Below are 26017 nucleotides of genomic sequence, written 5' to 3'. Positions count from 1 at the left end.
TTCTTCAACGAACCTCCAAAGTATTATATTAGCCCAGTGCATTCCAGTGGCAATGACACCCTGGCCCCGCATTTCAGTGCCAGAGGACGCTTGTCACAAACCTGACCCCTAAAGTACTCTGAGACAAGACGCTTGCTTCACCCCAGTTTTATTGGGCCCCTGAAAAAATGCTTCCCATTTGCAGAAGTACAGACAGGTGACGCATTTGCCAGCACATTCCAATCCACTTCCTAGGCAGTTGACTCTGTCCCAGTGGTTTTAAGGTGCACAAGACTGAAGTGTTACCTGGGGGCCTACACGTGATCTGGTCATGATATTGCAGAGAGTAAGCAGCGGCTCCTGTAGAACAGAGCCCTGCATTTCCCAGCCAGTCTCTCTGCAATTGAATTCGCTGTGGCGCAGCCACAGGGGTGTAACACAGGCCCCCGCAGCCCCTGCGGTGCGGGGGGGCCTCAAGCTCAAAGGGGTCCCCTCGGCACTGCACTCTGGCCAGAGAGCTCCTGATTGAGCCCGGAGGGGGCCCCTCTAAGTACCGTGCAGGGAGGCCCCCTCACTTTTCGTTACGCCAGTGCGCAGCCAGTGGTCAAATTTACTGCAGCTGCTTCTCAGAGACAGCTGAGCCGCATGGAGGAGGCGGCGGCTGTTTGAGCAGGTAGCCTGACCAGCACCTGCCATGATTGATTTGCTGCAATGCCTGCCGCCCACGAGTTAATTCTGGCAGCAGAATGTGACATCCGATTGGTCCCCGCGGTCGCCTCATGGAACATTGTAGCAGTAAGTACTGCAGCATCACAGCAGAGTGAGCCCCAAACCTGCGGAGCAGCGCACGCATGCCATTGCGCATGCTGCAACTCCACTTTTTTATTTAGGCAGTGCTACAAACGGCCTGTCTTGACAGCTGAGGCGCTATGCATAATGCGTGACTTCGCATTTCAGTGCATGATACTGATCACCACACTGAAATACGTTAATCTAACGCCTGATGCTTAGTACTTGGCAGGACTAGAATATGCTCTCTATTAACTCTGATGGCCAGACCAGTGGTTGATGAAAGGGGAAGCACGATTGCTTGCTAAGGAGTTGAACGTTTAATGAGGAAAGTAAGAACCGGAAGACCCTCTGACCTCTTATTGGCTAACCCGGTCAGGGATCAGCCAATGAGAGGGGGACCTTTTCTAACTCATCACAGGGTGGCTGGATTCAGAGAGGCTTGCTGATCTCATTCCACTCTGTGAGAGCTAGGAAAGGTGGTGTGAGACTTCACTGATTAACAGCCAGCCATTGTTCATGTAAGGGTTTAAACCGAATGCTTCCAGTACTGACTGTATCTTATACTTTTATGTATTCTCATCTTATTCTAGGATCGTGAAGAAATATTTGGGAAAAAAAATAATAATAACATTTTGTAGTAATTTTATCTTTTTATAGATGTATTTATATGTGCTCTTATGATTGTTTTTGATATGATCGAATAAAGATGATGATGATGATGATGACGACTGTATCAGTGACTGTCCCGCCCGTCATTAGTGGGAGGATCGCCACAGAGCATTTTTGGGCTGATGATGCTACTGTTGTCAGTTCTGTGATTTCTTCACCCTGGCACACCTTGGCTGCATGGCGCCTGCAGATGAAAGCATGTTAAGTGCCTGGGTGTCTGACTGTGACATGAGTGTCTGTCAGGCTTACGTTTGCTCAGTCTGACATTTATCATGCTCTGGAAAATAGAGGGACACCAGCACTGATGGGCTGCCACTAATACTGGATCTGGGAAGAAACTGCATCCACCAATAAAGCAGAATGTAGGGAATATGTTTATAGACTTATTTGGGGTTTATGAGGTTGCTTGATGAATCATCTGCTTTGTATTTTTAAAGCCTTGGTAAAAAAATGTTTTTAAAAACTGTTTACTAGACATCAGCAGAGGCTGAGTTATTGGAATTAAGAACCAAAACATGTTATGAACCCTGTGATTGTTTGTAGAGTAATCATATGATCCCTTCAGGTCATTGCAGACACTATTTCTAATTTTAGATTGTGGTGTGACTGTCAGCACATTCTGGATGCTGTTGCCTTGTTTTTCTTCTATTGAACAATTCGACTAAGGTACCTGAAATCAATGGTTTTGGGGTCGAAAAGTGCAGGAGCGGGGACAATATCTGTAACTATTTGGTCACCCTAGTAGTTTGTGCTGCAAGGATCCTGATTACATTTCCTAAGATACACTGAGGTACCTCCTGTGAATGAGCAAATATATTACTGTCAGGTTTGATCATTTACTATTAACTTTGGCAGTAGTCCCTTATGAAAAGAGATTGTTCTCTCTGGGAGTTACCACTTGAAACTTTGTATTATATTCTTGTGCAATGATACAAAGTTTTGCTTGAGGCTGAAGAGCTTAAGGAACGTAATGGATATTTCATTGCATTGATGAATTTGGTCTTGAAATCACAAAGAAGCGCTTTAACTGAATGTGTTGATATGTTCTTAGACGTTGTAAATTCATTGCAGTGATCGTAGTTTTTGTATTTGTATTTTGGGGCAACCTAATGGAATTCATTTCTTTCGAATTCCTTATATGTTTGATTTGAATCACAAATAAGCATATTATAAAAATAAAAGTGCATTAAAGGGGCTCTAATATCTAGTTTTGGTCTGACTGCTGCAGAGTATCTCAGGGAATTCTGGAAGTGCACCGGTCACTGCAATCCTGGTAGGACTGGATGGATACGTCTTAAGAAGCATGAGATAGTCGTTAAATTCAGTATTATGACTACTGAAACTAAATTACATATTTTGATCATGGACATCATTTTACCAAAATGCCAGAGCTAGCAGAAGCGACATCACAAGCCCTTTGACCCCAGTGATGTCACAAGAATTGATATCATATGACATCACATGCCCTTTAGCTATGTGGTCACTCAGGAAGTGATGTCACGTGGATTTTCCCCCTGATAATACAGGAAGTGACATCACTAAAGTTAAAAACCATTCAATAAACACATGGCTGATAAAAAGGCACTGCTGTCATGAAAGCAGCTAAATATATGTTTTAGTCATCACCTGTTTTTAACTATGGTGTCACTAATATGCTATGGGTATAGCCATCACTTACCCACACCTGTCAGAAGCCAAAGGTGGACTTAACCGATTAACGACTAAAATGCACAAGCACAACTATTGGATTTTGGCCCGCTTGGTGTACGGGAAGTGATATAATATACCCGCCCTACTCTGAAAAATCACAAGAACATGAATGTTGACAGTGGCCTTTGACTGTGATAAAATCACAGGAAGTGACATCACTTAAGAGTAAAATGAACTACGTGTACATTGTTTATGAAATCAAACGGTTTTTAAAGCAAAGTAAATGTCAATTTTAGTCATCACCTATGTATTAACTACTGTACTGTCATGGTATGACGGGAGTGTGCTTATGCTGTGTCAGATGTAGGCAGACTCTACCAAGGTACATCCATTGCATGCCAAATGGAGTAATATACTTTAACAGCTTAAAAGTTTCAGGCAGAACCATGGTCCAGACACAGCCTCAAATGAATACATGATGTTTCCGATTCGAGATCCTAATGTCCAGGCATGATCATCATAGGGCCAGGCATATTTGACTCAAATGTTCAGGTTTAGGCACATATGCCCAGTGAAGCCACGTGAGTACAGGTGCAGCCTTGAAATCTCTGGTACTGACATTTCTGCCAATAACACTCTTATTGTGGTCAGGCACAGCCTTAAATGCCCAGTGAAGCCTCCCCATGTGTGGTTATAGGCCAAATGCCCAGTGTAACCTCTGTAAATATAGTTACAGCATCAAATGCTCAGGACAACCACGGTGTATAGTTATTGCTAGGGTTAGCTTCAGGTCCACCACCCCATTGCATGGGAAATTTATAGGGAACTAGCAATAAATGGGGCACTCTGAAATACCTTGCAGAGTAATATTAGTCAATGTTTGGTAGGATTGAAAGATCCCTTCACAAGAGGATGCTGGGGTAGTTCTGGAAATTTATAATATGTCAAGTGCTGTATTTAAAGCACATTAGTACACTTTTCCTATGCCATATGAGTCCTTAAACGAACCTCAGTGGGCGTGATTCCCAAGGCCATTTCCATAAACTGGTTTGATTTATTCCTGGAAATGAAGATCGGGCTATAGTCCTCAAACTTTTAGTCCACAAGCCTGTACTCCGCAGACGTTACTCCTCAAACCTTCACTCTGCAGTTTCATTTAAAATATGAACTGCTTTTACAATGCGGGTCTTTACTCCTCAAATGTTTTTTTCTCCACTTTTTTGTCTTTTATTTTTTTTACAAACCCCAATATATATATATATATATATATATATATATATATATATATATATATATATATATATATATATATATATATATATATTTTACCTACTGGCGATAGCCAGTAGGTATATATAGTTAGGATTGTTTTCCATAGGGAAATCGCAACATTCTATTGGGAATAACTTTGGCGCCGGTTGAGGAATCTTCCTGAAATTTTCCTTAACTTTGCCTCGCGGCACTCCGGTTCTTCCCTGAACGTTTGGGGGGGATTCGTCAAGCGGAGGGCAAGATAAAAGGGGGGTCCCAAAACGTGTTTTCCCCATGTTAATTTCCATAGGGCGGTTGGGCTCACTTTTAGCCCGAACGGCTGAATGGTTTTCCACCAAACTTGGCAAAATTGTAGGGACTGGTAGCCCGATGTGCCTTTGCTATGTCTCAAGATATGTACTCCAGTGGTTTTTACGAAAATTTACTTTGAAAAAATATATATTGGGCTATATATATATGTTAGAGCCCAAATGTAGCCCAATGTAGCCCAATGTAGCCCAATGTAGCCCAAAGATGGCCACCAGAGACAAAAAAAAACAAATGTAGCCCAAATATCAGCCAGATGTAGCCCAACTATAGCCCAATGACAGAATGTCCCAGAGTGTTCTAAAGAACAACTAGAGCGCTAACAGTCTTACTTATGACAAAAGTATGGCACACCTGAAGTCATCTTGATTGGAATAAAGTGTTAACACTTAAAACATTTAATTTGCAAAGGAACAAAATGAGGGGGTTCATTTTGCCATAGAAATTATGATTAGTGCTGAAGAAAGCAAAATTAGGGCACATTTTGAGTGACTTCTCAAATCCTCTTATATTTCATTAAAAAAATTCTGATATGCAGTCTCCCAAGATGGCCACCGGAGACAAAAGAGTCTGTGCTTAAAAACTCTGTTAGCAAAGCAGGCATTTGAAAATTTTAAAAACGTTTTAATATATAAAAACGTTATCCGCTAATAGAATTAGCATTTAAAAAACCTTGCGAATTCAATGAAAAACCATAGGTTTCAGGCCTTATATAGTTAGGAATTAGCATTTAAAAAACCTTGCGAATTCACTGAAAAAACCATAGGTTTCAGGCCTTAGTTAGTTAGGAATTAGCATTTAAAAAACCTTTGAAATTCACTGAAAAAACTATAGGTTTCAGGCCTTATATAGTTAGGAATTAGCATTTAAAAAAACCTTGCAAATTCACTGAAAAAACCATAGGTTTCAGGCCTTATATAGTTAGGAATTAGCATTTAAAAAACCTTTGAAATTCACTGAAAAAACCATAGGTTTCAGGCCTTATATAGTTAGGAATTAGCATTTAAAAAACCTTGCAAATTCACTGAAAAAAACATAGGTTTCAGGCCTTATATAGTTAGGAATTAGCGTTTAAAAAACCTTTGAAATTCACTGAAAAAACTATAAGTTTTAGTGGTGTTATAGTTAGCTGGACATTTTACTCATACAAAACCATTGAAATTACTCCTATATAGTTAGTTGTACTAACTATATTTCGCGCACCCGCAATCCACTGCTGATGATGTCACATATTAGATCATTCATGACATGGTCAGTGACATCACTGATGACATCTCAAATGACATCACTGATGACATAATCCACGTGACAATCACATACACCTTTTCATACACTATTACAATTTTTCATCACTCTTTGTAAAATACAGAGTATCATATTTAAATCCATTGTCACAGCAATACAAGTATCTAAAAATCCACTCAGTGATTCATAGATGTATACACACATCTAATCACTTACCTATGGATTCACTCATACATGCTGTCAATGAACAATAGAACACTATCAAAAATACTTATACATCTATATCGACATTAAACAACAGCACGCATCCTATTCACATATGAAGTCATCCTACTCACTTATGCAAACAATGGATCATACTTACATATTTACTTAGCAAAACACTTATACAAACACCACTTCTTCTATTCATTTAGATAGTAAGTAATACTTAGTGAATTATAAAATCATTATTACAAGTATACAGTTATCCATACAGTCACTCACACAATCATTGTGTCTTATGTATACGTATTTATATACAACAACTGACACATTCACTGCCTTTTATTTTTCTAGTTTGTTGGACCTGTACCATTGAGAAATATATTTGCTCATCACCACACCCATAAAGATATTCACTCACCCAAACAACTGTTAGAACATGTAGTTTTAACTTCATATATCTACTGAATCAACTATTCACACATCTTTGGACAGTCACACACCCCCCACCGAACCACACACACTTTCACACTCCTATACAAATACTCAGTTAACTAATCAATAACTAATATAGACTTTCACATAGCTAGTAACCAACTGTAGAATCAGTTTACACAACAACTGACAAAGTGATACAGATATTCACACAGTTTAGTCACTATCCACTATATTTAGTGAGACATTATAAATTGGTCAAGTAAACAGTCAATTACACTGCTACTAAATCCTCCATCTAAATATTTATTTATATATATCCACTTATTCTTCAATGCAAATTGCTATATATATAATGCATATTTAAATAACGAAGCAAACCACATTCACTGGATGATGTCATCAGTGATGTCATCAGTGATGTCATTTGAGATGTCATCAGTGATGTCACTGACCATGTCATGAATGATCTAATATGTGACATCATCAGCAGTGGATTGCGGGTGCGCGAAATATAGTTAGTACAACTAACTATATAGGAGCAATTTCAATGGTTTTGTATGAGTAAAATGTCCAGCTAACTATAACACCACTAAAACTTATAGTTTTTTCAGTGAATTTCAAAGGTTTTTTAAATGCTAATTCCTAACTATATAAGGCCTGAAACCTATGGTTTTTTCAGTGAATTTGCAAGGTTTTTTAAATGCTAATTCCTAATTATATAAGGCCTGAAACCTATGGTTTTTTCAGTGAATATATATATATATATATATATATATCTTTCTGTGCCTGGTAACGCTGCTGTACCAAAGGATGACGAATATATATTGGGGAGGAGATAGCCCCCAAAGCCCCCTTTTTTCGAGGGGGGATACCCCAACCCCCCCTTTTTATAGTGTTTTTTTATTTTTTAATAGATAATCCCCAAACCCCCCATTTCTTTTTTTTACAACCCCTTTCCTCCTCTTACTTCCGTTGACCTCTACCCACCCCTTGACCCTAAAATCACCTTTACACTCGCTTAGCTATACACCCATCCCCAAACCCTAACATTTACCTTAACCCCTTTACCTACCCATAAACCTTAAAGTTACCCTTTACCTCTACCCACCCCTTTACCCTAAAAAACATATACAAGCAGAGTAAAAGCACATGTGGAGTAAAAGCCACGGAGTTAAGGTTACATACCTGGAATTTCAGAAGTAAGTTAAAATATCACAGGTACTCACATAAAAATCATTACGAATTAGCCTCAGAGATATCAATTGACTTTCAGTTGGATGGTCAAATGCTCAGTTTACTCTCATTAACATAAAGAAATATCCCCAGTTTCCTAATGCAGTCCTCAAAAATAATAATGAGGCCAATACATTTCAATTGACTGCTCATGACAGTCCAGAAGCAGAGAGTCTTTTTCAACAGAGCCATATCAAGACTGTGTTTTAGCAGCAGTTTAGATTGTGAGACACTGGCTGGGAAACCAGAACCCCGAATAGTTCATAAATAGCAGTGTCTGCCCATTATTTGGAATTAAAATGAGTTGTCCTCCTGTTAAATTTCTAATATGACTGAGCTATGAGATAATATCAAATTGACATAATATGTTTTTTTGTTACTCACATTTTACAAGGTCTTTTCTTTGAAACATTTTAAACACTTAAAAGTCAACTTCTGGCTTGTCAATTATGAATGTAGGACTTTAATGCAAAGAAAAAGAAGGGCTGGCCTAGCCTTCTGTGCCTCTTAGGGTCATGGATTGCACAGTATGCATTGCTAATTTCCTGATGTTGAAGCTAAAAACAAATACAAAGCAAGCATTAGGAGACTGAATGATCTCAATTTTGTCTGCCTCGTATGCCTGGTTAGTAATCTCTCGGGCTAAAAGGAAGGAAGTAGAATTCTGGTGGACTATGCACTATCTAGGCTTCCAGCAGGACCAGGCTGTGCTGCACAGCTCATCTCTGCTCTGGTCCTGCCAGGAACATAATGTAGTGCCAAAGTGACCAAAGGGGGTCCTATACCTTCTGCTTCGTTTAGTCCCTCCCGTCAAGTATACATCATTAGTACACCTCAGGTGGATATCTGACCACAAAGGGGTGGAGTCCAGGTGCTGCTTCTGCTTCTCCTTATTCTGGTGTGGCCAATGCTTAAGTAACCCATTGGGTGACGACTTCATATAATGCCATGATGAAAATACGCAAAGTAATTAAGTTTTTCAGTGTACCAAAATATTGTGTTACCTACAATTTTGGAAGTAAATAGTTATGTAAGGTACAAATAAATATCTTAAAAGGTATTTTGTCAGCAATATTTAGCGGCACAGTTTCAGGTCATTAACAAATCATGTACCAACTGTCTGGTACTAAAAATGATGAAACATTAAATTGGTTGTGCGCACAGTTAAAAAAGGAACAATTAACATAACTGGGATAGACAAGTGTTTGTTTACTCTTTGACTCCAAAGTCAGGAAACTTTGCATTCTGTGAAGATTGGTAGTTTTCAATCTTCACTGAGGCAAAGATTTACCCGGCAGACCACACACAATAAGCTCATTTTCAGCAGCAGTATGTGGGAGAACCTGTGACTAGAAACATTCATATAAGGTACAGCAGGGGATGTTCAGTCAGCTGAGACATGGCCGCGCGACCTCTATAAATAATGCGGGTGTGGGAGATGATGGACTGTAGGACTTTGTAATGGAGGGAGAGGGGGTTCACAGAACAATGGATGATGTTGTTTGTGGAGCTTGATTCCCCCCCCCCCCTCCCCCCAGGGATGTGCCAGGAGTGTGGGTCTCCAAAGGGTCCAGTATTCCTGCTGCTTTTTTAATACTAATCTTTGCAAGTGCCACCAGTGGCGGCTGGTTAACTTTGAAAGTGGTGAGTCATGAACACCCTTCAATGAATTTGATGGAGCGATGCGAGCAAGCATGAACTCAGTAAGGAGGACTCTAGAGGTTCTTTTTAAAAATTAGCTTTAAAAAGTTAGGAATACCAAAATATGCAAGGTCTCATGGCCTATTGGTGTTCTCAACGAATCTAGCATCTTTCTTCACATATTCCCATCTATCCTTTCCAAGTGGATGCTCAGTCTTTTGTTATGGGTGAGACTGTACATGCTAGGTGAAAACATCAATAGTCATATAAATGCCACAGGTACAGGCATAAACAGTAGCATTATCAAATCTTACATGAAATAATAATCATGGCAGGAAAAGTCCTCGGGTATTAAGGAAGCCTAATCTCCAAGATGTCTCCTGAACTATGCATGAAATATCAGACAATAGCTTTTTTTTTTATTCTTCTAAACTGTAGCAGGCCATTTAATTGACAGGCTACTATTACGTCAAGGTTAGCCAGCATGTTCCCTGAAATGCTTATAGTATGTCTCTAATCGGCTGCTAGTTTGTGGGGGTTAGGCAGCATGTTTCCCAAAATACCTACAATATTGCACTAATGGGCATTATAAGGTCATGTTAGACACAGTAGCCCCAGGGATACCAATAATATGTCATTAATGGGCATTATTACGTCACTATCAGCCAGTATGTTCAGAAGAATGCAATACACGTTTTCAGTAAGGTCGACAACTTGTTTCTTAAAGTTAATAGGTATTTCAGAGTTAGCCAGCATGTGTGAGATGATGAACTGATTAATAAGATTGTTCAATTGTTATCTTTGTAAGTCTGAATTTACTGTATAATCATATTTCCAGTATATGAGATGCGATTGGCAACATCATATATAATTTTCATAAATTACACAGATTTTACCTGTCCTCTTTGGAGATAGATTTGGGGAAAATTTTCCTTTCTGATAGAAAAGTAAAAGTGCCATGATGAAAAAGGCTGTTGCAACAAGATGGTACTTAGATCCCTTTTGATACAAGGTGAAGATTAGTGGAAGGAGCGTCAAGTTCACAACAAAATCATCAGTCCAATGCTGTAGTCCATGTTTTTATTTTTCAAAAATCTTTTTTCCAAAATTCAGGTTCCAACAGATAAATATGCAATCCAATGTGATATGTTCAATCCAATATAGGAATATGTTTCATCCACATTAAATACTTCCTTGTGAACGAATAGTCACAACTCAAAAATAGCCTACGCGTTTCGTCCTCCTAGGACATCATCAGGGCTCATCAAAATAAACAGCTATAATACGCTGGTGACTGGATCCTACTTCAATTGGGTTAGAATATATTCTTCATCGAAATCCCCATACACTGGGGCCTGTATACTGAAATATCCAGAAAGCGTCCTGTTACTTCACACATTCTGGTCCAATATTATCTTTAAGCTTATTCCAATTCTAAAACAAGTGATAACTTAAAAAACGTTTCGGTATATTAGGTCAGAAGTTCCAACACTGGCAACAACAGGGCATTATAAATCCACTGTGCCTTTGATACAATGATAATACAGTTTCTGTGCAATAAGGGAAACATAGGTTGCCAATACTTAAAATATAACGTCAAATTATAGTTTCATGTCGGTAAGAAAACCTATATTGAGTAAGGAAAAATCTACACCATGGTTTTCATGCAAGAGTCCCTCTCTATTTTGTGCGAACATCTAAGCTGAAACTGTATGGAAATACACGATCCTACACTTCTACCAGCACACCTTAACAAATTATTTTCGCGTCCAAATAAAAAATTCATACAGATGGCTGCATTTCTCTTAAACAAAAGTTCCAGAAAGGGGCGTTGTCAAGATTAAATACATCAATACAATAGCAGTTGCTACTGCAAACTGAACAGAAATACTATCACCATTATAAAATAACGGAAAGAATTAACTAGCATTATTTAAAGTGCCACTGCCTGCCACCTTTGTCTGATTACAGCGTGAAGTCGCACAGCTTCATAATAACATCATTGTACCAGTCTGCATGTATCTAGAATAAAACACTGTACATTATAGTTCGGCTGCATTTGGTAAAAGTTTGTTGATGGAGGCCCATGACTCACTCTCCTCCACATCTCATGGTCAGTGCCTGGCATGGTTCTTTTCCTGTCGCGGCCGGTATGACTCGCGGGGGTGGCAAGGGGGATCACACAGGGGTTCACAGGTGGGGGGAAATACAAATAAAAAAATAAAACTTACTTTACCGGGTCCCGTGCCACCTCCGCTGCTGGCCAGGTCCCGCATTTTCCTGCTGCTTTCCTGCAGGAACAGGAAGCAGCCAGCAGGCAGCCTCTCTCCCCTCCCCTAAGCCAATCACAACTTTGGAATGGTAGCATTGTGACTGGTGGGGACGGCGCCCAGCTGGGCGCCTATGTGGAGGCCCTTTTCTTTATATTGGCTGCATGAAGCCTACATAGAGAAAAGGGAAAGTGTGCATGACTGCTTTGGTCGGCCCCAGAGGAGCGACCAAACAGTCTGGACCCACAACAGCAGGCAAGCCACTCCCCCCTGCCCTCGAGCAGAACCGCCGACTCACCCACCCCCAACCAGGCACTTCTGCTTCCTCGCAGTGCGAGAGGCAGAAACATAAAATGGTCGTTATGCCATTTTATGTTTCTGCTCCTGGCATTGCGAGAAAGCAGTGGGGTGGCGCGCCTCTGCCCTGATGGAGGAGCCGCCCCTGGCAATGACACCACTGTTGAGCAAAGGCTTATAATCGCTTTTAATAAGGTCTGGTTAATTCGTCACTTGTTTAATTTAATCCACAAGAGTTCTCGGTTTACCCATCAAAGGCCTTTTTATAACCCACAAACCATGCATGAAACAAGGTTTTAAAACTCTATTGTGGATCATGGAAGACAGGGCTAAGAGGCTGCCTAGTGTCCCGCAGCCTTGTTGAAAGGTTTAATAAGCCAATATATCACTTAGGCGTTGTGGGTTTCATCTAAAACATCAAACGCCAATAACGTTACCTCTACATTTGCCAGAGTTTTTGTGCGTATTTTTAAAGCATAGGCTTTATAAGGGAATTTTTCATTTGTGCAGATATTGAGCCCTATTACACCAATTTATTGAACTGTGTCTGTCATACAAATTGATTGAAACCAGTCAAGGTATACCTCCATCATTTGAATGCATGAATATTTAGTTAAATCTATGTTGGATAGTCTGCTTCATGACCTCCAGGGAGTATTGTTCGCATTACCACTGCTCTGGTTAGCTTCACCTCTCCACTTTCAACACCAGTGACTCTGGGGCTCTCTTCTAAGGGCATAAAGGCCACAAAGTTGGGTAGATTACCTTTTTCTTGACTCTTAACTATTGATTCTCTCGCACTCTTTTTCTTCCATTCGCTCCTTGTTGGGGGGGGGGGGGTAAGAGTTCGCCTGCAGCTCATTTTTAATGAATACTTGCTTCCAGCACCTTTCTATGGTTATTTGCTACTTTTCTACTTTTGCTTTGATTCTCATAAAACTAGGAGCACAGATTGTTCTCTGTTGGGCCAAAATCCATGTACTTTACCCTTATGCTTCAGCTCTGAATGATCTCTACACCCTCCAAATGTAGTGTAAGTTCACTTGAGTTCATCTCTTAACAGAACAGAGGTTATTATTCTTGATGGTCCTCCTTCCATCTAAACTTCCAGCTTTCTGCCTCCCTCTTTGGGACCTCTCCACCTGCCTGTGCTGCCGATAAAGAACTTGGGCTTTAAAATAATTGAGATCTTTCTTTGATCACTCACTGTTCATCTTCTTGTTTACTGCTCTTCCACTCCTGCACGATCCATTCAGTGGCTTCTACTTTAATTCGCCTGTCTGTTTGATGTGCTATCTAAGAGGTTCCATCTCTCCTTCTCCCTCACAGCCAGACAATTGTGGTTAATTGCTTTGTGTTTTTCAAGGCTTGATTACGGTAATGGCATTTACTAGAGGTACCTGCCTACTTGGTCCATGCCTGTAGTTTGTGCAGCAAGTGGAAGCCCAGCTTTGTTGTGGCATTAAATGCTGTGACTCTCTCTGGCAACATTCACGCCCTGCGTTGTTTTGCGGTCAGCATGAGCTTTATTAGTAAAGTACTTTGCCTTGCGCAGAAGCTCCAAACTGATTGTTGCTCACCTTTTCTGTGTTAGTGTTTCATCCTTAATGTGTGGTTCATTAGTTGTGCTTTTACAAATGGACCATTTTCTGTCCCTGTATATACTCTGGTAAAGATTTGCTGGTAATATGTTTTCTGTTGTGGTTCTGAAGCTGTTGAATTTCGTGGAAGAGCACTCTGTATCACTTAAAAGCCATCAATCGTCTTATAACATGATTATATTTGGACCAGTAGTTTGAGCACTTCTGTATTTGTTTGCCTTCGAGCACCCGTAGCGTTAAAATGTATGGAAGCCCGATTAAGTGTCAGGCTGCACTAAAAAAAGCTCTTTCGTACTTTTTTTTTCTCGGGTTGTAAAGAATTATTTTTTGCATTTGTCAGTTGATCTTTCAAATGAGAACTTATTGGGCTTCTATTCTGTTTCAGTGTGATATGTCTCTCTCCATATTTGCATGATGTGATCGGATGAATAGCTAATGGGATTCTGCACTTCCTGGTTTGGACGTCTTAAAGGATGCTCTATGAATCCTGACCTCGGTGGTTCCATCACCGCCAGCTTTTTTCTCATGTAGTGAGATGCTTCTCGCTATCACAATCCTTTGCGCCCTCGGTCTCTGCTCCTTTTGATGGAAACCTGTATCCGTGGAAAAGGTCCTGATTGGGATTCCAGACTTCTACTACACAAGGTCCCTCTGGCATTCCGGAAGCACAGCACACACTGGACCGAATGGTCGATTCTTGGATTAACACCTCTGATCCTGCATCTGCCTGGAGAAGCTGATGCTTCTTAGAAGTAATGACTATTTCGTCAGTAAGGTGGAGGGAAAATGTCCAATTCCTAGATTTCATGCCCACCAGCCCCATCTCTAGCTTGCTGCAACTCTCCCCCGGCCTCTCTATTTAACATAATCTATCAGGGCACACTTTGTGTCTTTTCTGACTTAAGCTCATTGAGATGTCTCTTTAGTGATTTGCTTCAGAAACCCTGCTTCAGAAGCCACCCTCCTGAAAATCTGTATCTTGTTCTAGTACATCAGCCTGAGTCTCTCTGGGAATTGAACCTTCGCTGCTGTAAAAGGCTTTTTGACAAGTAAATTGTTCTCCGTGCAGGCTAGAAATGTGTCTTAAAAGACACGCATGGATTCCGCCGCTGGCATTGTATTTTAGTCTGTAGAAGTCTGCATTGTTGTGTTCGCTTGAAATACTCTACTGTGTCTAAATATATGGGCTTCATCTAAACTCCCCACTCATTTCACGGGTTTAGGTATTTATATTCAAAATAAATGTTTACCATTTCTTATTAGACATGTTACCCAAGGGATGCATTCTCTGCCCCTTCATCAGATGTGTGGTGTGTCAAGACGCCGCTCATCTGAACCACTGCTCCTTCCATCTTCATTTGAACTGTAAATAATGCTGATTTTCTCTTGTTTGCTGTACCTACTTGTGGGGAACAGCTCACTTCCTAATTACTGGATGATGGTGGCGGGAAAAAGAACCTTGTGTGCACATATCCTCATACCCCTACACTGACTAGTCGCTGATGCTTTGTGGCCAGGAGTCTTGCATTAGTTATGTGTTTTCACATTATCTGGCCAGATAGCGGAGGATTGCTGAGCACCTATGGGTGCTTGTCCATGCCCACCGCAACTCATTGACATCCATGCCGCGGATTTGCCCCATGCAGATCCAGGACGCAAACTGAAGTACAAGCTGCTCTCGAGCGGGTATCCCTGCAATGAGGCGCGTCTTCCACAAAACAACAATTCAACAATGACAGTGAAGCACATAAGGCTTCACAATGATACCAGAGAGCAGTAGAGCAGGAGGTGTCAGCAAGGGAAGCCTTCAAAAGGCAGAATCAAATAAAGATTTAATCAGGTAAGTGAGAATAGACTTGCTCAGGAGTCTAACTCTATAATCTCAAGAGAGTGGAAAGGGGCATCTTAACCTAACTAGCTAAGGAAGGCACAATTAAAACATAAGTTTCATCAGTAAGCAACACTCCCCACGATTCCCATGATGGAGGCAAGACCAATCAGGATCAAGCTGTTTACGATATCTTGGGGTCGGCCCTCTTCCCAGCCATCACATCTTTCACTTACACACACTACATTAAATGTCCAGTCTGCATTTTCTCCGATATGATATTATCTTTTGTATTACTTGCCTTTGCTTCATTTAATCTGTCTATTGCAGTCCTTAAAATTTTCATACTACAATGGATTCTCAGTGTATCCACAAAGTAATTTATATTTTTTGAGTAACTTTCTACAAACTAGTAAACATAAAGAAGAAAGACCAGCTATTTTGGTGAACACTACTGAACATTTTGTGCTCAAATAATACATTTTTATTTAACATCATGAATACATTAAATACAAGTACATTTGAGCCACAAATGGGACAGCTTTTTTGTAACAAATAATAATTAAGTAGAGGGGGCATTAGAAAATTACTAACTTTTTCAACTTCTTAAACATGGCATATTGTGAAATCGACTAAGCCCTGTATAAGAATGTTTTTAATGAACCATTTATTTATCTTTTTTGTCATTTGTTATGCCAGCTAACGTATCTTATTTCTAAATGTGTGTGCCAGAATTAAAAACATTGTATGTTTCAATCGTAACAGTTATGCATTAAACAAAAAAATTGTCAGGACCAAGTAGAGTGGATAAAATATATGTGGTGGGTAGTATTCAGAACTAGTAATTTTTGTAAACCAAGACAAATGGATATGCGGTCTGCGTCTCTCCTTCTATCAAAGAAATAAGCAGGAAACCAATGCCAACTAGCGTAACCCAAAATAGGTGTTTACACTAGATTGGCAGATGCAGGACAGCTACCAAAATGTGGCAGATGTCCCGTCCTCCCCAGTTAGAGTGTATAGAGCCTATGTGCATTTTAAATAGGGTGGAAGGGACATCTGCTACATTTTGGCAGATGTCTTGCATCCGCCAAACTCCAGATATGGCCCCAGTGGCGGCTGCTCCAGGGCAGTAGTGGTGGGCAGGGAGACAGGAAGGGGGGTTAAAAAAATAAAAGAAAAGAAATATGACTTATCTGCTGGCTGGCCGCCACTTCTCTTCCATCCTCTTCTCTTCCTCGCAGCACGCAAGCACTCAGGCTCCCAGACTCCCATAGCTAATCACATCGCTGCTGTCGCCAGCATGACCGCAGCATCTTGATTGGTCTGAGCCGCCTGGTTCAGCACTCAGACAGGGAGTGGGAGCCTGTGCATGTCCTCGACCCAGATTGTGCAGTACAGCCAGGTGGAGAACATTCTAAGTGCGCATGGCTGTTTGGCAGGCCAAACTGTCATGGTCACTTAAGTGCACCAACCATTCCTCCCCCGGTTGGCTGTGATGAAAGCCAAGCCCCGCCCCAAAACTGGCTTCAGCACGCAAAAATAAAATGATAATAGCATTGTGTTATTATCGTTTTATTCTTCCTTTCTTGCACTGCTGAAAAACAGTGGGACGACACTCCTCTGCCTTAGCGGAGGAGCCGCGGTTGTATGGCCCCAAGTCTCGTACAAGAGTGGGATTGCACGTATTAGATTTAAAAATAAAAGTCACTAGACCACTCCCTAGGCGTACAATAAATAGGCTTTACCTCACTACTTAAGGGCTATGAAAACACTGCAAAATGAAGATCAGTGCTTTAGGAACCACCTAAAACACTAATGATCCAGTTGGGTCACCCTGTGCTCACCAGGGAAGGAAAGTGGGTATCCAGGGTTTTGAAAGGAAGAGCACTCGTGGTGCTCCCCAGCCAGGAAGAGTCAACCTGCACCAGAGAAATGAGTCAGACTCCACCTGAGAAAACATGTGGTGAAAGATGCAAGATACTTCACAGGTGGCACTATTGTTTGAACTCACGAATGGAAAATTGGAGGGTCATTTAGCTTGGATCAGTCAGTCTCTCCTCCAGGTTTTATCACTTTGCTCATCTGAGGCATGTGTCTAAGTGTGTAGGAGCTCAGGTGGCATCCTAGTCAGACCCGCTCCATGTTACCTACTGCTAGTGCCACCACGTATTTCTGACTTGCCCTCAATAGGTTTTCCTTATTACAGTGTAGGGTTGGACTGGCCGACAAGGCAATCAGGCAATGCCCGATCAGCTGGTCTGATAGATTAGTGTGTGGGCCGGTTTTTTTAGTAGTTTTTGGTCTTGTTTTATGGCCAGATGGGCCACTTTTACTATTGATTCCCCTCATATCACCACAAACATTGCCTGCAGCAAGCTAAAATCCATGCAGTCTCACATACCTTGCAAAGAACTTCTACAGAACGTCTTTACAAGTTCAAAATGGCATAGTTTGCCTAAGTGGATCACTTTTTTTTTTACCTATCTGGCTCGCTATGGGTGGCCACTTTTAGTTTGGTGCCGGGGTCAATTTTGTATCCTAGTCCAACCATATTCCTCTACATCGGCTCCTTTCTCATTTCATTTGAATAATTCACCTGCTGGAGTGGGGAGAGTTTTTGCATAAGATTTAGAATTGATAGTAGCTTTAGATTTGTATGTGAGCAAGGAAGGAATGTTCTACTTTGCCTAAGAATGGTTTATGTGCAGCAGTGAAAGCACACAAAGGAACAATGGAGGTAGTAGAGAATGTGGGGTGGTAATGGAAGATATGTGAGCTTATTAAACTATTAGGAGGAAAAGGAGGGGAAAAGACAGGCTAGCAAGCCAAGGCTGAAGGAGATACACAATGATGTGGTTTGAGAGGGGGACGTGGTGAACTGATAGAGTCCCGCTGGAAGGGGCCTTGGATATCCTCCAGGAAAACATCAGGGAGGACAGCTGGTGAAGAGTGTGAGAAATGAAATAGGGATGAATGATAAAAGTGAGCAGCTTATCATCACTGTCAGAAGACTGTAACAAAGGAGACAAAAGAAAGAATATCAACAAGGAAAAGTTGAAGATAGTTCAGCTTAAGGGTATAGAAATATATCAGATAGACATTAGATGTACATGGCGCATCAAGAATTTATGCAACCAGTGTTTTTATTCCATGCTCGAATTGAGACATAATGCTCATCTTATGTTCATAAGTGTTAGCTGATTTTGTTGTTTGCCTTTCTTTTAGGCCATGTTTGAGCTTGTCACTTCAGAAGCATCCTATTATAAAAGTTTGAGCTTGCTGGTGTCTCTTTTCATGGATAATGAGAATTTAAAGATGGTGCTCAACCAATCAGAAATACACTTTTTATTCTCCAATGTCCTAGAGGTCATGGCTACAAGTGAGAGGTAAGGTCCACGCTATTTTCATTTTTGCTAGGTAAACTAGTTGATTGAACCTCACAGTTTTCTTCATTTGTGTCTCATAATACTTTCTGCTCAGTGCTCCTTCATCTGTGTAATTTAGTGATTTGTTAAAATTCTTTTAAGACACATCCCCAAATAGCCAAATGTTTTATAATATTGGAATGTTGTAAAAAACAAAACTCATATTTTCTTTAAACATAAGGTGTAATCCTCATTGACTTACTATCGATATCAGGTTTGTCTCAATGTTTATCCATGAGCTTTGGAGCATGTTGTCAGATTGTAAGAATAATAACTGACGACATACATGATTGCCATTAAAGTTGATAATTGAGTACTTTTATCCCATGCGGCCATCCTAAAAATCAGGCATTTGCCTGCTACTTTTGGATCAACATTGGGCTATTTGAGGAGGGCTTGGCTAGCCAGCTACCATGGCGGACTCGAGTTATTAGCGCTCCGGCCGACATCCCCCACTTATCCTGTGTATAATCCTGTTGCAGTTAGGGAAAAGGACATGTAGCAAACTAACATATATCCATGGCCCTTATATTTGGTTATAGGTATTCAACACTTAAACAGCGACATATTTTTGATCATAAACAATATATGACCACAAATTCAGAGAAAGTTTTTATATAAACCTTGTTGTTTTTATTTTATCATCGTTTTCATTGTTTTAAATATTTTTGGTTATTTTTCAATTGAATTTTGTTTATAAAAATCTACAAAGAAATATACAAAGATATGCAAAATATATACATAAAAAAACGAAAAAGTTACAGGAAAAGGTGTGCTACGAAATATTCGGTCGATGTATTTTTGAGATAGGCAAAAGCGGAGGAATAGAACGATCCTGTTGCAGTGCCATCCGTGCCAAATTGCACAGGACTGGTGCGGTGAGGTGGAGAGGCGTCTATAAAGCCCAATGGACTGCTGACTCCGGGGCGCTGAGTCGGAGTCGTGGCCCGGGAGAGCAGTGAAGCCCAGGAGGGGAAGGCGCGCAGAGTGACCCCACGCGGTGACGATTACCGCCGGCACCCAAGGCTGCACCCTCGGTGCTGCTTACTTCGCGGGATCGCTGGAGACGGCATGAGAGCCTGAACCCACACCGATTTTGCAGAGGCGTGGACCTCCCCGGCCTTGATGTATGAGCGGCAAATCACCGGACCCTGCTGTGCATGGGAGACTTGGGCCGATCTCCCACGCTCTGTCCACAGGCACCGAGGTGAGAAGCGTAGCCCATGTGAAGCGCGGGCCTGCGGGGGCAGTGTAATGCAAGCGGCAGTGGCCTGGGTGACTCCCGCGGCGGCTTGCTGCTGAGAAGAACAGAAGAGGTGGGCACCCGAGGGGACGTTGCTGCGGGGGTGCGGGATTGTGCACGCCAGGACTATATTGCGGGGGCAGCATCTGAAGATCGTTTCCCACCGGGAATGACGTTGGACAGAATGCCATTGAGCGTGAGATTGGGTACACCAGGGACGGCGGGGGCAAGTCCAAGGGCAGTTTTACAAGGTGGAGGAGGCTGAGGAGATGGTACACCTGGTGCGGCCTCGAGAGAGTGGAGACCGGCTGAGAGCAGACGGGGTATGATTATAGAAGTGGCCTGGGAGCCCCAGAGTCGGAGAGGCAGTGGACGGGCGCCATTTTAGGTGCGTTTCTGACTGCATCAGACACGAACCGTGAAAACCACAAGCAGTCACGACAGCGTGTAAATCAGAGCCATGCGGGCAGCATTATGTCGCCCTTGGGCCAGTGAGGAGGTCTGAGGGGATCCCGCACTGCGGCGGGGGAGCGGACTACACGCTACAGTCCACAGGTGGCGCTTCCAGCAGCCACGGTCAGCACAACATGAACGATTTTCCCCCCAAGGCGGGGACAGGCAGCCTGCTTATTGACAATCCGGCCACAGAATCTAGACGTCGCTCACGGGGAGGACCACCTCCTGTATGCTTTCCTAACCGAGTGGCACAAGGTATTTTCAATTACAAGTGAGCCCAGAGCCCCCCGGGGGCCTGGATCAGTACCCTGCTGCTGGTGGAGCTTCCCCACACTGTGGACTGCCTGTGAATGCCAAAGGCACAGTAGCTTGCGATGGGCTGACTGCGGGACAAGTCGCAACAAGGACAGCCACGTGCAGGAAGCCTGGACCCCTCGCAAGCGCGCCAAGTTGGGGACATGGAGCCACAGGCGGCGGCTCTTGCGGCCAAGATGGACTCAGTGCTTGCAGCAGTGGAAAAGATTGGCACCACACTTAAACAGACCAAGGAGTCCCTGGAAACACGGATCGATATGGTCACATCGGATTTTACTCTCCTCCACTCAGATCATCGTAAACTGGCTAAAAAGGTTGCGGTACATGGCCAAACAATCCAAGAGCTTCAGCCAGTCACCCAGAGCCACGCTGCCGCACTATAAGACATGACTGATCGTGTTCATGTGCTCCAAGACAGGGTGGAAGATGCGGAAGGACGCTCTCGCCACAACAACTTTCGCGTAGTAGGCCTCCGGAGGGGGAGGAAGGCAGACACCCGGAGAAATACGTCGAGCACTGGCTACGAGACCTGTTGCCACAGGGGGCGCTGTCGCATCAGTTCGTAGTGGACAGAGCACACAGGGTGCCGGCACAGATGCCCAGGCCAGGAGCCAGACCCCGCCTGTTCCTCTTCAAACTCCTCAATCACAGGGACAGGGACGTGGTGCTGCGCGAAACTCGGAAGTCAGGTGATCTGACCGTGGGGAGCAGTCGTGTCATGTTCTTCCCAGACTATACTGCAATTGTGCAGTGGCGCAGAAGCAATACATGGCAGTGAAGCATCAACTTAGGGGCTAGAGTTGCCTCACTCCTTGCTCTTCCCGGCCCGGCTGAGAGTGGTCACGAAAGAGGGGACCCGCTTCTTCGACTCCCCAGAGGAAGTGTGGGACTGGCTGAAGGAGTCGGGACTGTGAAAAGGAACGCGACCCCCGGGTGCGGACACTGGCAGCCTAATGGAGGAGAGGCCCCGGCGATGAAGGCGACGCAGGACACCCCAGTCTGCAAGGCTGGGTCCAGTTGCGCCCAGTCCGGAGAAAATCAGGATGGAACGTAAGGAAGTTTTGGAGGCGGTAGCTACCCTTGGGACTGCTCACAGCAGCGACCGTATGGAGGCCTGCATACGAAGTGTTCCAGGAACTAGTGGCTCATCATCTGCGTCCACTGTAACTTCTGAGGACTCAAATCTACCAGTGACCCCACAGACTGCTGATCAGATTGTGATAATACGATGCTGTGCTGACCTTAGACATGATCAACTAACGCAAGTAGAGATTTGTTTTTCTTGTTTCTCCACACATGTTAAGATACACCGCTCACTAGGGGTTACACCAAGATCTAAGGAGGCACATGCACTAATCTAGGAGTCAGCCCACCAGGCATGAGCCTCGCTGCATCACGCTCAGCACTGCATTAACTTGTAGTTACGGACACTCTACCACGGCCCTCATCAGACTTATACGCTATTCTAGACCACAGCACGTTGATACACTTCACTGATACACAGGAGGTAATGGTGGGAGATAGTGCAGATAAGACATCATCTCCACACACACCCCACCAGGCACCACACTGGATTAGCTTACACTTGATTGTTGTTACTGAGATTTAGACGGATGCCCCTTCGGGGATACGCCCCAACTGTTATATTGTTTGCAGTTGTTATGTTGTTTTCATTGCAGCACACCAACGCGCTCTCCCCCGACCATGGCACCAGCTCACCGGAGCGGCCCCGAGCTCCATGCTGCGACTGACTTACCAGCTTAGCAATGACACGTACTAACATTGCGACTTGGAATAAACGCGACATGCACACACCCTCGAGGCGCTACTCTATCTTTTCCTACCTCCAGCGGCACTCAGTGGGTATCGCCCTTTTGCAGGAAACACACATGACTTAGACAGAGCTTGACCGCCTTCGCAAGCGCTGGAGAGGGCAACTATATGGCACTACCTTTTCAGTGCACGCGCGATGTACACTGCTCTGGGTGCGTCGGGTACTCCTTTCATTTGTGAAGAGGTGGTAGCGGACCGGGAGGGCAGGTACACCTTCGTGCTTGGGAAATTAAATGGTCAAATGATACTGCTGGGATCGATATATGCCCCTAACATAGATCAGCCATCATTCCTAACACAGCTGTCACAGGTCTTGACACCTTATGCTGGTCTCCCTTGGCTGTTTGGTGGGAACTTTAACATGGTGCTGGATGTTCACTTGGACAGATCTTTTCCCCCTCTCCGCATGACATCGGCAGTGTCCAATGCGCAGGCGCTCGGGGACTGGCTTTCGAACTAGGCGCTATAAGATCTGTGGCGCATCCTCCACCTGACCAAAAGAATATACTCTTATTACTCAGCAGTCCACGATCTGCATGTCCGGTTGGACAGGCTGGTGGGTTCACAATTTTTTTTGCTCCCGCTTGTTGCGCAATCAGAATATTTAGGGCGGACACACTCCCACCATAACCCCCTATGGTTCCAGATCAGTTGGGAAGCAGATCGCCCGCCTGTTCCCACATGGTGACTCCAGCCGTGCGCGCTGGAGGACTTAGAGTTTCGCTCATCTCTGGGGACGGCTATTCTAACATATTTTGATATTAATGAAGGGACGGCAAGCAATGTTCTAGTAGACTGGGACGCCCATAAAGTGCCTATCAGGGGACATTGCCTGGGAGCCACGTGGAATATACGTAAGGCGCTGTCAACCTCCCTTGAATGCTTAGAAGCCGAGCTATTACAATATGAACGTGACGGAGAAAGGGGGCAGACATTCATGCCGCCTGGGGGACCTCGGCGCCCAGCACACGGAACTTGTGGAACGGCTGCAATGCCACAATTACATGGCACACACGGCCTGAACCAACGCTAGGGCCAATAGAGCGGGCCTCCTGCTGGCCTGGCTGCTGCGACAGGAGGGAAGTCGTGCCCCGATAGGAGCAATTCGCACGGCGGAGGGGAATCTGGTGTATACGCAACACGAGATACACCGCGTTCTAACTGGCCATTACACACAATTATACAGGGCCAGAGTAATTGGCCCCCGACATATCCTGGAGAAATTTTTGGACTCTATCCAACTGCCCACGGCTTCTGAGGAACATAAGGAGGCACTTAATGAGCCTCTCTCCTTAGAAGACATTGGGGAGGTGATCAAATCCATGATTTCTGGGAAGACGCTGGGGCCAGATGACCTGCCTGCGGAGTATTACAAAACGTTCCGCTAGTCCCTGATGCCATTACTCCACACATTGTATAACACAGCGATAGATGAGGGCACGTTACCTCCTTCGATGCAGGAGGCATACCTGGTCTCTCTGCTTAAACCGGACAGAGACCCCACGGAGTTAGGATCGTATAGACCCCTGGCGATGCTTAATGTAGATTGTAAGATCCTTGCCAAAGTACTGGCGGGAAGGTTGGCGCTGGTGATTCCCCACTTAGTTCACGCTGACCAAAAAGGGTTTGTCCCTGCGAGGTGTACATCGCTGAATCTACGGAGATATTTCAGGGTGGCGGCCGAAGCCACACGGGAGTGGCCCAGGGCGCGATGTCTCATCCTAGACCTGGAGAAGGCATTTGACTGCTTAGAATGGGGCTACCTGTCAGCGGTGCTGCTGCGATACGGGTTGGACATAGGGTTCCTCCACATGGTCGATCTACTGTACAAAACCCCACGGTTCGAGTACGGCTAGGCCCATATATTTCTAATGCCATACCAGTGGGTCGAGGCACCAAGCAGTGGTGCCCCTTGTCCCTGTTACTGTTCGCATTGGCAATTGACCCCCTAGGCGCTGCTATGCGTGCGACTCTGGGGGATGGCATGCCGCTGGGGAACGCGGTCCATCAAGCGTCGCTCTATGCAGACGACCTGTTGGTGTTCGTGAGGGACATAGGATTCATACCTGGACAGCTAGCCCAACTGCTGCTAACTGTTGCCACCATCTCGGGGTTCTGAGTGAATGCGGGTAAACCCTGCCTTTACGCTTTTGGAGAAGGAAATGTCGACCCGGGGTACTTCCTTGACGGTACACAAGTCCAGCTGAGGGAGGGCATCTTCCGCTACCTGGGGATACAGATCTACCGCCATCCAGCTGACTTGTTTGATGGGAACCTGAGGAGGCCATTTACGGCGCTTAAATCACAGGTGCGCTTCTGAAACACCCTTCCGCTGACGACCACGGGCAGGGTAGCACTCGCCAAAATGGTCATGCTCCCTCGTCTCCTGTACTACTTCGTTAATCTGCCCCTATTTATTCCGGCGGCCTTCTTTACCATGCTCACTAGGATGTTAAGGGACTTTATCTGGGGCACCGCTAGACAGAGACTGGCACCAGTGAAATTATATCTGCCAACGGATCAGGGAGGCCTGGCTGCACCTTGTTTTAAACACTATTACCTTGCCGCCCAGCTGCAATGGGTTGCCCGCTGGCTGGAAGACAGGGGTAGAGAGGATAAGGCCACAACACTGCCGCCATACTCGCTGGAACACATAACCAGACTCTTTCACCCTGCCGCCGCTGTCGTGCGCCAACGCCGCTCCTCTTAGCTGTGGCATACAAGTGTTATCGGAGGGCTCTATACCTCACCAAAACTATCATCCCTTACACCCCTGCAATACCTCTGGAAAGATATCCCAGTGGAGAAGGGGCGCTTACAGCTCGGGGATTTGTACCGGGATGGTGTGCTCACACCATACGAGTCCATGGTGGCAGAGAAGGGGCTCCCGCCCGGGTTTTTTTTAGCACATCGCTCCGTGATAGTGAAGCTGACAGTCAAATGGGGGGATATGACCACGGAGCCCAGTCAACATCTAACCATACAGTATCTGCATGTTCTGGGGAAAGGCATGCACATGGTCCGCTGGTTTGCGGCGTCGCTGCGGATACATGCAGCCTTCAGCCTTGACCCACTCCGCCGCAAATGGGAATTGGATCTGGGGCGACAATTGGCGGACAAGGAATGGGAACAGATACTCAAAAGCCCTGTGCGTATACCTAGAAACATGCGATTCCGCCAAATCCAGCTATTCATCGTCCATAGGGCATACCTCACACCCGAACTCATCAACAGGTACTTTCATCTTAATGATGCACTGTGCCCCAGGTGTAGCGAGCACGGGGTGGGATTTTTACAAATGTTTTGGAGTTGCCTGA

The 26017-nt window shown here is 44.1% G+C and overlaps 1 protein-coding gene across 4 annotated transcripts in view; it reads left to right on the top strand.

Moving 5' to 3' along the window:
• The window catches only part of NGEF (neuronal guanine nucleotide exchange factor), a 973961-nt gene that overhangs the window by 543142 nt on the left and 404802 nt on the right, over positions 1-26017 (top strand). For all 4 annotated transcript variants that reach the window (XM_078666016.1, XM_078666019.1, XM_078666018.1 and 1 more), the window contains one exon: positions 18654-18814. In XM_078666016.1, the coding sequence (XP_078522142.1) occupies positions 18654-18814 (161 nt within the window). The remainder of the gene's footprint in view (positions 1-18653; positions 18815-26017) is intronic.

The sequence above is a fragment of the Lissotriton helveticus genome, chromosome 11 (genome assembly GCF_964261635.1).
Source record: "Lissotriton helveticus chromosome 11, aLisHel1.1, whole genome shotgun sequence".
Classification (NCBI taxonomy): Eukaryota; Metazoa; Chordata; class Amphibia; order Caudata; family Salamandridae; genus Lissotriton; species Lissotriton helveticus.
The sequence above is the reverse complement of the archived record's forward strand: the minus strand, read 5'-3'. Positions and strand labels throughout refer to the sequence as shown.